Genomic DNA, 12,091 nt, shown 5'->3' on the forward strand with positions numbered 1-12,091 from the left:
CACAATGTGGCAAGGAGTGCCTTCCTTGGCTGGGTGTATCCATACTTCCCTTTCTGGTGCAATCATAGCCACATCTTTTCAGGGTTCTGTTCCCAATCTGCTACATGTCTCTAGCATATGGGGTTCTGTACATGAGTTAATAACTGTAATAGGTTTCAATAACTCTTATGACCTCATACAAATCTTTGTCATTATAAAATTTTAATGTGGTCCAAAACATTCCTGCAATTCTTCAATTACATGTTACTGCTTTGTGTGCATCTTCATTATTATGTGATTGAAATCTGTTCTGAAATAGTCCTTCAGTCAGGGGTCAGAGTTAAAGATGGCTCATAAGCTAAACTGCTTCACAGATCCACACACTAAATTGACAATGCATAAAAGTATCACGGTCATCATAACTTCTATAGCCCATACTGAATTTTCATATTGTTTCTATTGTATACCTCCTGCAGTTAGTTGTCAATACTCGGGAGAATGTTTATATCATTTCTATTCCTGCACCAGGTAGTCATCATCAGTACACCTTGTGGCGACCTTCACACCAGAAGCAGTGAAACTACACTGCCGATCAACTACGTTACACTGCTGACATCTTAGGCAAGCTTGTGGAAGCCACAGATTTTTTTAACAACATATTTTTATGTGTAGGAAAAAGCATGTTCACATAATAAATAACATGAAGCAGAAGAAGAAATTTATTTATATATTTATTTGTCTTTTTGTGGATATTATGTTTAGGGTATATGGAAATATGAATATTTTCTATTATGTTTATTTAAAATGTTATTTCAAGGAAGGAATTGTGTGTGTTAATTTATACTAATACTCAGTAAAAGGATGGAAGTGAATGCAAACTGTGTTCCTGATTTGCTTAGAAATTTAATGAAGTATTTCTTATTTATGTTCAAATTTAGTAATGATGAAATTTATGTAAGTAATAAAAAAAATTTTTGACCTGTATGATCTGTAAAATTAAAGAGGCAATAGCTGCAACAGTAGAAAGAAAACTATGGACCTACCCCATTTGCATGAATTTGAGGATAAATTTAAAGCTATTTAATTAAAAGTAATACTAAAAAGATTTTTTTGAAGTTAGTAGTAGTCTAGTACAGAAGCAAAACATGGACAGCAAACAGTTCAGGCAATAAAAGATCAGATGAATTTGAACTGTGGTGCTACAGGAGATTAGGTGGGTAGATAATGCTGAATAAAACTTAGGGTGGGGTGGAAAGTGGCATAACTTGACAAACATAAGGGATCGAATGACAATTCTATACTGAAGAGAAGTGTGGAATGTAAAAATTATAGAGGGGGATCAAGATATGAACACAGTAAGCAGGCTGAAGTAGGTGGGTGCTGCAATAGTTATTCTGAGATTTAGAGGCTTGCACAGAATAGATGAGTGTGGAGAGCTGCTGCATCAAACCAGTCTATCAGTCTTTGGCCCAAACAATCATCATCATCATCGTCGTCGTCATCATGCACTGGCAGTTTTTTTCCTTTGTAGAAATGCAAAGAACAGTTCACTGGAATATAAACTAAATCTATAAATTGTACTTTGATACTTTCAAGCCATGGAGTGTTCATCAGAGTGCAGTGTAGGGCAGCACTCTCTCTCTCTCTCTCTCTCTATCTCTCTCTCTCTCTCTCTCTCTCTCTCTCTATCTCTCTCTATCTCTCTCTATCTCTCTATCTCTCTCTATCTCTCTCTATCTCTCTCTATCTCTCTCTATCTCTCTATCTCTCTATCTCTCTCTCAGCAATTTTATTGTAGCATTCAATGGCAAGGAAATGTAGAATGGAACTCTAAAGGAGAGGTGTTTAAGTGTCAAATACGTTACTTAACTTATGTCAAAGAAACAGATGATCCAAGAGGTAGAAACCAATATTTAACTTTTATTAAGGTATAAATACCTGCACTAAACACTAAAAGATGGATCTGAGCAGCTCTTCAGCAAACTCAAAGATGGAAGACATACCCTCTAACCCCACCCCCAATGAAAACAATAATACCAATTTTCTATCAAAACCTTCAATCACCACAACTTAAAACCATTTTAGCTCATTGACTGTTTCTGCAATGACATTTTTCAATCATTACAGCTAATCCTTGTATGAAGTTCTTCTGTTACCCCTAAACAAAGAAATCCTAGGTATTTACTATCAGGCAACACTGGTACTGCATTTCACATTGCTTTTCCTCTACTTTCTAAATCTGTGATTAAATGTTTAGGTTTTCAACATTAGCAGCACAACACCCAAGCATTACAGTATCATATGTACATAAACAACAACAACAGAACTAATACTAACAATAATATGAAAATTATTTGTTGCTAAATTTTAAGGCTGTATTTTACTGAAGGGTTCTTGAGAGGCTAAACAAAGAGGCTGGCCAGAGGAACCTAGCAGACAAACACATTCTCCAGCATGAGTGGTAAGAACTAAATATTCATGCACTAAATGACTACAAGGAACACAGCAATAATTTTACTCAGGTAGTACTATCATTTGACGTAGAATGTATCACAAGTAGACTGGCACAATATCTCCAGAACAAACCATCACTTTGCAGCTGAACACCACATGAAACAAACTGCAACATCATGTCACTTCTTCAGACCAACATTTTTGTCTTTTCTGGCTATCAGTTAAATGTAACACTATCACATGAAAGTCTAAGGAAATATTGTAAGAGGATAGGTAATGATTTCCTTTAATTCCATGCCACAAAAAATGTCCACAATACTCACATTACATGTTGCATGAATCGCAGGTACAAGAATGAGGGGCACTACTCGTCACCTAAAAAACAGAGAGATGAAACTCTGCATCAACACTGCTCAATAGCTACAGGTAAATGGTAAAATTACCCTTTCCTTGAAAATCATAAAACTTAACTTTGCAAATGAGTGCACAGTAAAGATTTTTAACAGAAAAGCATCAGGCCACAAACCATAATACACAAATAAATAAAATAAAATACAGTTATCATATAGCTGTAAACATACAGCAAACAAACAGTTGCTGTCCACCAGATCATTCTTTCAAGTGCAAGAGGTAATTGGGGATTTTTCATGGTATCATCACAGATTGGGGAAGGTTCCAATCAATATGCAAGTAATACAGTATATTCCAATAAATATCAGTGTTACTAGCACAACAGTTCCACCTTCCCCGAAGAAAATTGCTCCTATCATAATGGTGTGTCAAAGGAAATAAATCTCAGTCCCAACTGTGGCAGTACCTCAACCAATCATGCCACTAATAATAAGCTCTCAATTTCCACCAAAATATTCAAACCATGTTTTGCAAGTTAGAGCAACTTATAATAAATATTGAGTTCAAATTACACCTTCAGGAGACAGACTGGAGGCATGTTTATCTTGCAGATAATGCTAATATAAAATTATTTATTTAGTGATCAGCTACCGGGTATATCTGAATTTGTCTTCCCAAAAAAGATCTATAAACTACGGGGCAGGCAATCAGGTAAAATATCTTGGTTCACCGACGGCATACAACTATCATGTCAGAGAAAACGAGAACTGTATGTAATATCCAGAAACCTGACTAATCCTTTCCAGCTCAACTACTATAGGACATACTGTTAAATTTTAACAGAAGTAATTAGTAAATCAAAGAACATGTGCATAATTTCTGAAATTAGCTGTTCAAATAATAAATTCAGAACGAAGAAGGAAAAATAAAATAAAATAAAATCGTAATTCCAGCAGTGATTAAGTACTTTGTAAAGAAAGGTATGAATGCAAAGGACATTCATGCCGATTTCCAGAATACACTAGGGAACTCTGCTCCTTTATATTCAACTGTTGTCAAGTGGACAAAAAAATTGGTCCGGAGAGCTCAGATGAAGATCCGCGTAGTGGTCGGCCAAGATGTGTCACTATTCCAGAGATCATTGCAAAAGTGCACAAAATGGTCATGGATTATCGCCGATTGAAAGTACGTGGAAATGCTCACGCTTGCCAGATGTTATCTGAAAGGGTATATCACATTTTAACTGAAGTATTACAAATGATAAAATTATCTGCAAGATGGGTGCCGCGACTCTTGACGCTGGAGCAAAGACGTGACGTCGCCATGACAAAATTACACGAACTAGGTATGAATTTTGCTGGACGAAGATTCACCTCAAACGAAGAATTTACAGTCGGAGTTGACAAATATTTTGCAGGCATGGAGGAAACTCACTTTCGAGATGGGATCAAGGCACTGGAACAAAGCACTTTTTCTCTATTCCGTTCCAAGATCTTTTCAAACTACCCCCCTAAAAACCGCCGTCTTAAAAATTAACGATTCGAAAATAGTTGTTAGTAAACAATTAGCAGACATGTAACAACCACTTTTTAACTGTCACTTCTCAAGTAGGTTTCAGTGGTGATCTAAGCGAAACTACAGATAATCTGGAACATAGCCTCCCTGATATTTCTAATTTTATAAATGTAAAACACGTAGCCGTCAACGAAACTAAAAAATATTTCACTCATTAAAAAGTAAAAGATCTTCAGGCATAGGTAACATCTCTAGCAAGCTGTTTGAAGCCTGCAGTAATGAATTAAGTGTAGTATCTGTTCATCTCTTTGTGAAGGATGTGTTTCAGAGAGAATGAAATACGCCATTGTGAGACCTCTCTACATGACCAACAATGCTACCGATGTCACGAATTATCATCCTGTTAACATTTTCAAAGGTTCTTGAAAAAACAATGTATAACAGGATTGTGGCTTACATAGATAATCATAATATTATTAACCATGGACGATTTGGTTTTCAAAATGGGGTTTTGACAGTGCGCCATATACTCACAAATGTCATCTTTGAGTCTTAACAGTAAGAAGTCAACAGTTGTTGTCTTCTGTGACCTTCCCACGGCTTTTGATTGTGTAAACTACAAGGTACTCTTAGAGAAGGCCTATTATTATGGAATCAAAGGGCCAACAGGTAATTTGTTAAAATCATATCTCGACGACAGGAAACAAAAGGTGGTCCTACATGGCTGCAACAATGGGTATCTTAATACAGTGGCTTCTGAATGGGGCAAAATGCAGCACCGGGTTCCCCAGGGATCTGTCCTTCGGCCCTTGCTATTTTTAACATGTTAATGGTCTACCCCTTTCCATTAGTAAAAAAATATGAATTCACAATGTTTGCTGCTGATACAACCATTGTGGTAGATAGCACGTCTGCTACTGATCTGGAGTCTGATGTTCATGACATACACAGAGAAGCTATGGCTTGGTTTACAATTGATTCTCTTTCAGTTAATGTTAAAAAATTAATGTTGGGCATTGAGCTCAACTGGGAACAGCATGTGTCCCTGACTCTAAAAAGACTGTCACCAGCAACATTTGATTTAAGAAGCATCATTCATCTTGCGGACATCATTTTAAAACCAGCTTATTTTGAGTACTTTCACTCATTAATGAGTTATGGCGTAATCTTCTGGAGTAATTCACCAGTCTAAAAAAAAAGAAAAACAATCAACAGATCAGAAGAAAGCAGTCAGAATTACTTGCGGGGTTTCTTCACGAACCTCATGTAGAAAACTCTTCACACGGTTAGGAATACAGAAAACAAGTCGTCAGCACACGTATGCTCTGACGAATTTTTTCATCAAAAACTATGCTCAATACGGAACAAATTATTCATACCACAACTATAAGATAATCTCCATTTTGAACTAAAAATCTGTCACTTGCACAGACGGGAGTAAAGCATGATGCTATTAAGACTTTTAATGCACTGCCTAATTATATTAAATGTTCAAGAGTAGTTGAAATGCTATTCAGACGCACATTAAAGAAATATCTGCTTGAACACTGTACTCCTTAGAGGAATTATTTTCCAGAAATAATTAAAAGTTCCCATATACACTTTTAATGGACTTCTTGAATAAAAAAAAAGTTGTTATTCAGTTATTACATGAAAGATACAATATTATGTTAATGTTAGACAGTGAATTACAATACTAGATAAATTTTGGTAAGAAAAATTTATAGTTACTTTTATTTATATTATTGTACTATGCAATTATACAAATACAATTAATATGGCTCAATAGCATTGACACTTTCCACGTCGAAGCGAATTACTCCTATGTACGGATCCAATAAATACGCTTACCAAATTTTAAAAAAATAATGAACAGAAGATACTGTTACCCCCATTTTCGCAAGAACTAGTCGTATCATGGTATGTGTTGCAGTCTGTATACACAATATGTTTGTAACAAATTACAGGGTGATTTATAATTGAAGTTCCAGTATCACAAGGCTATAAAAACGAACCACTGTCCACAATGGTGTCAAATTTGAATGGAATAATATAAAAGACGGGGGAAATGTCGAGGAAACAAAAAATTTAAAATTTTACCAATAAATGGTAAAGCGGTGCATTATGCAAAATAAAATACACGCGGTACACGCCCGTTCCTCAGTTCGCTTGGTATGTGTCTCAATGTAGGATCGCGCTATTGGTATAGCTCTTTTACAAAATATGAGTCTGTACGCCAGTAGCTTTGCAGAAGATCTGGATAAACGTGCTGGTCCTATGCCTGCTAAGAGTCTGGAAAAAATCGAAATAAGTTTTTTTTAATGCATTGTGGCAGAGGAAGCAAAACAGTCTATCGTCAGTAGATGATGTGGGCACATTATTGCAAGTGGGATAGTGCGATGGTGCGCAGTCAGGGAATTGCCAGAACTTTGGACAAGACAAACGTTTGTTCTTTAATTTCTTGCTCGCATGGAAGTGGGCAATCAATGGCCACAGAACATTATGTTGACAGAAGCAGCTCATTTCCATCTCCAATGTCATATCAATGCACAGAACTGCAATGGGCAACGGAAAATCCGCTCGTACTCAACAGGTACCGCTTCATTCTGCAGACGTAACTGTGTGATGTGAGTTGGCGACATAGTTCATCGTACGGCCATATTTTTTGGAGGAGATGGGTCTTGTGGGTCCAGTGTTGCCAACTTAGCGGTTTTCCCTCCAAATTTAGGGGGGGGGGGGGGGGAAGATAGATGGAAAGGTTTTTTGTAGGGGCTTCATTTATACGGGGGGACTCAGAAAGATAGAAAGCGCGCGCGAACGACAGCGGTTGAGATCATGGAGACTAGAGCGAAGGAGTGTGCACAGCGTGCTTCAGCAGTGGACACGAAATCCGTACCTCTTGTGGCGGCGCTACGGTCGCAACATCTAAGACGTATATATGATGGGAATGGTTTACTCTAGTCTCCAACGCAACGGGAAGGAACTTCGTACCGCGCAAGCGCTGAACGGTGGTGTACGACATGATCAAAATACTACTACCACATCTAGACTCTTCGTCACCTGCGATTTCGGATCTGAAACTCCATCGTACTAAATGTTCGACGTTCATTAAAAACGTGCTCGGTCCGTGCATGCTTCAGGATTTGGTAGAAGCAATTGGTGATGGTCCGAATTCGATCATAATCGACGAGAGCACCGATCTTTCGACGTAAAAACTTGTGTATGTTATGCTGCGATAATTCTGTGCACAGAAAAAGGCACTTATAACTTTTTACAAATTGATAAAAAAAATTGATACTGATGCAGAAAGTATGCACGAAACGATAAAGCTCAGTTAGAAGAAGATGGTTTGAGAGTTGAAAATATGGTCGGGATGTGCGTCGATGGTGCGAGTGTCATGGTTGGGAAAAACAATTCTGTCACCGCTCTGTTTAAGAAGGAAGTAAATGATATAACTGTCATGAGGTGCGTTTGTCATTCACTCTATCTGTGCGCTGAAAAGGCATCGGAAACACTACCGCGTGAACTGGAATTCTTAGTACGGGAAACGCATAACTTTTTCCTACAGCCCTCAACGATCAGAAAAAGTATAAGATACTGTACGAAACTATCATTGGTATTTGAAAACCAAAAAAGATTCATGGCCTCAGTGGAACACATTGGCTTGCATGGTCCGAGGCAATCAACATAATATTAGATCAGTGGGAAGAACTACAACTGCTATTTTCAGTTGCTAAATCGGAAGATAAATGCTTTATGGCTGAACAGCTTTACGATATTATGACAATATTAGCGTTCGAAGCTTTCCTGGTCGTCTTGAAATTTGAACTGAAAAGTACAACGCAAATGAATTTACTTTTCCAAAATTGACCACGTGGAACCTACTAAGTTGCACGAAGACCTATTTTTAATGTTCAACAGTTTACTGCAAAAACTACTTGTACCATCGAACCTAAAGAAAGTGAGTGACCGTGAATTAGCAGATTTTGATTTCGTGTCCCATGTAATGCATGCATCGGCACTGTATTTTGGTTATGAGTTTCATTCCATTGCACAAAATATAGACGAGAAAGACTTACCAGATGCCAAAGAAGATGTCTCTGTACTTTGGGGGCGAGAAATTCAAAAAAATATTGCCAGATAATTTGTCTATTCTGAAGACGATGGCCATTCTTCACCCACAAGTTGCTTTGTCTCAAATAAAACCGAATGTGTCTGGCATTTTCACTATAACTTACAGAACTCATACGGCGACAAGAATGGAACGGAATCTGAATGGAATCAGTTGCAAAGTAAGTCTTGTCGCATGTATCCAACTCCGTTGAATTTTATACCGAGCTATTTCAAGGTAGTGATTCCGCTGGAGAAAAGCGTTTTGGAAATATAGCCAAATTTTCAATGGCCCTACTCACGCTACCAATATCAAACAAGTGTCGAACGTGCTTTTTCGACGTACAGTGTAAGTAAAAATAAATTACGCAATAATCTGTCTCTTTAAGTACTTCGAAGTACCATGATAGTAAGATTTACATTGCAGACAGACTGCGGTTCCTGTGTGAAATTCGTTCCATCTAGTCGTATGCTCCAGTTATTCAACGTCAATATGTATGATCACAAACGGCCAGACAATGGTAAAACGCAACACGATACTCAAGCCTTTGGCGAAATATTCGATGTTTTGTAAGTCGAAATCGGAGCACCTTTATATCATCCCGAAATATTTTGTTTCACGTTAAATTAGAATAATTCATACTGTGCGATATTTTTTCCGTTATTATTGTCTTAACTTTCAGATTTACTAACCTCTAACTTATATACAAACAGCATTACTAAGTTTTTCAAATAATGAATCACACATCCTTATAAAAAGTATTTTTCTATCAATTAACGTCATCACAACGCTTAAGAATTAGTCGAAAAAATTCGCGAGTGTGTTTATAATAATAAGATATTTAGATTATAAGTTGTATTTTATACAACTATGTAAATAAAATCATTTCTCCTACCCGAATGTTTATTTTCAATGTTTCTATCAAACAAAATGCCTATTCGGAATATTAGGGACTTCGAATGAAAATTTAGGGGGATTTCGAATTGATCGTAGTGGGACGTTTTTAATTGTTGGTAGTGGGACGTTTTTTAGCAGTTGGCAAACACTGCGCGGGTCCTGTTAGCTGTACCGTCAATGGTGAGCGCTAAACCAACCTTTTGCGCGTTAACGTCATTCCGCCCCTCCAACAGTGTAAATGTATGGTTAGGATGTTGGGATGGCACTCACCCGCTCGTTGCACAGCAAGTGAAGCACCTACTGCAGAGGTCTTTTCGAAAATGTCACGATTATCAGCCGACATTTCCCTACAGCCTGGCCGTCCGTATTATGTGATCTGGCTTTGAGTTTATCTGAAAGATGTAGCAGAATTGAAGGCACACACTGCACAGCACATTCTATATGTGACCTCTGTGAGACTCCGATCTGTTATAGAACAAGCTGTTTCCTGATTTCAACTTGTTGGTTGGTTGGTTTAAAAGAGAAGGGGAGGGGGGCAAACTGCGAAGTCATTGGTCCCTAGTTCCCGGTAAAATAATTACACAATGGAAAGAAGAAAAGAAAGGAGAGTACAACAGAGTAACAGGAGAAACGAAGAACCAGAAGGGCAAACAACACAACCATGGGCAAAACAGGATCAGAAAACTACAGAGAGAAGCAAGAAACAGGTAGAAGGGGTAAAAACAAGAGAGCAGATGACCGTGGCTGGCCGACCACGAGAAGAAGAAAAAAAAGCAGCCACTCTGCAACACATTAAAACATCCACCCTAAAAGCATTATAGTGGAGAACACAAAGGGACAAAGGACATGAGCTGAAACTTATATAGAATGATAAAGCCCACCGTCACTAAATTAGCCGATGAGGCGTTGTCAGCTAATACACTCCTGGAAATGGAAAAAGAACACAATGACACCGGTGTGTCAGACCCACCATACTTGCTCCGGACACTGCGAGAGGGCTGTACAAGCAATGATCACACGCACGGCACAGCGGACACACCAGGAACCGCGGTATTGGCCGTCGAATGGCGCTAGCTGCGAGGCATTTGTGCACCGCCGCCGTCAATGTCAGCCAGTTTGCCGTGGCATACGGAGCTCCATCGCAGTCTTTAACACTGGTAGCATGCCGCGACAGCGTGGACGTGAACCGTATGTGCAGTTGACGGATTTTGAGCGAGGGCGTATAGTGGGCATGCGGGAGGCCGGGTGGACGTACCGCCGAATTGCTCAACACGTGGGCCGTGAGGTCTCCACAGTACATCGATGTTGTCGCCAGTGGTCGGCGGAAGATGCACGTGCCCGTCGACCTGGGACCGGACCGCAGCGACGCACGGATGCACGCCAAGACCGTAGGATGCTACGCAGTGCCGTAGGGGACCGCACCGCCACTTCCCAGCAAATTAGGGACACTGTTGCTCCTGGGGTATCGGCGAGGACCATTCGCAACCGTCTCCATGAAGCTGGGCTACGGTCCCGCACACCGTTAGGCCGTCTTCCGCTCACGCCCCAACATCGTGCAGCCCGCCTCCAGTGGTGTCGCGACAGGCGTGAATGGAGGGACGAATGGAGACGTGTCGTCTTCAGCGATGAGAGTCGTTTCTGCCTTGGTGCCAATGATGGTCGTATGCGTGTTCGGCGCCGTGCAGGTGAGCGCCACAATCAGGACTGCATACGACTGAGGCACACAGGGCCAACACCCGGCATCATGGTGTGGGGAGCGATCTCCTACACTGGCCGTATACCTCTGGTGATCGTCGAGGGGACACTGAATAGTGCACGGTACATCCAAACCGTCATCGAACCCATCGTTCTACCATTCCTAGACCGGCAAGGGAACTTGCTGTTCCAACACGTCCGCATGTATCCCGTGCCACCCAACGTGCTCTAGAAGGTGTAAGTCAACTACCCTGGCCAGCAAGATCTCCGGATCTGTCCCCCATTGAGCATGTTTGGGACTGGATGAAGCGTCGTCTCACGCGGTCTGCACGTGCAGCAGGAACGCTGGTCCAACTGAGGCGCCAGGTGGAAATGGCATGGCAAGCCGTTCCACAGGACTACATCCAGCATCTCTACGATCGTCTCCATGGGAGAATAGCAGCCTGCATTGCTGCGAAAGGTGGATATACACTGTACTAGTGCCGACATTGTGCATGCTCTGGTGCCTGTTTCTGTGCGCCTGTGGTTCTGTCAGTGTGATCATGTGATGTATCTGACCCCAGGAATGTGTCAATAAAGTTTCCCTTTCCTGGGACAATGAATTCACGGTGTTCTTATTTCAATTTCCAGGAGTGTATTAATGACGAGTCCGGTAACTGAAGAGCCCGTCACAGGACAGACAGAGGAGGACAGTTCACTAAGGTATGTGCCCCTGTCAGCCGGGCGCCGCACCGACACTGAGGTGGTTCATCACGGCGCAGGAGGTAGCCCTGTGTCACCCAAGAGTGGCCAATGCGGAGCTGGCATAGAACCGCAGAGTCCGTCCGAGAGGCCCGCATGGAAGACTGTAACATACTCACAGTTTTCTTAATGATACTCAGTTTGTTGTGCGTCCTGAGTTTATACCTTTTCGCCTCCCAAAGCCGCAAAGCCTTGCGGCGTAGTACTGAAAGCAGGTCAGCTGCAGAGAAGCCGATCTCCATAAGCGGTTTCCTCATAGCCTGTTTGGCCAGCCTGTCGGCAGGTACGTTGCCTGGGATTCAGACTTGACCTGGGCTCCAGACAAACACCACTGAACGACCGGACCAT

At 40.6% G+C, this 12,091-nt stretch overlaps 1 protein-coding gene across 9 annotated transcripts in view; it reads right to left on the reverse strand.

Moving 5' to 3' along the window:
- The window catches only part of LOC126272172 (uncharacterized), a 483,755-nt gene that overhangs the window by 266,124 nt on the left and 205,540 nt on the right, over positions 1–12,091 (reverse strand). For 8 of the 9 annotated variants that reach the window (XM_049974815.1, XM_049974816.1, XM_049974814.1 and 5 more), the window contains exon 3: positions 2,757–2,808. In XM_049974815.1, the coding sequence (XP_049830772.1) occupies positions 2,757–2,770 (14 nt within the window). In that variant the 5' untranslated portion in view covers positions 2,771–2,808. Of the gene's footprint in view, positions 1–2,756; positions 2,809–3,751; positions 3,850–12,091 lie in introns of those variants that run through there. The other variant, XM_049974821.1, reaches the window with a different exon arrangement.

Source organism: Schistocerca gregaria, chromosome 5 (genome assembly GCF_023897955.1).
Source record: "Schistocerca gregaria isolate iqSchGreg1 chromosome 5, iqSchGreg1.2, whole genome shotgun sequence".
Lineage (NCBI taxonomy): Eukaryota > Metazoa > Arthropoda > Insecta > Orthoptera > Acrididae > Schistocerca > Schistocerca gregaria.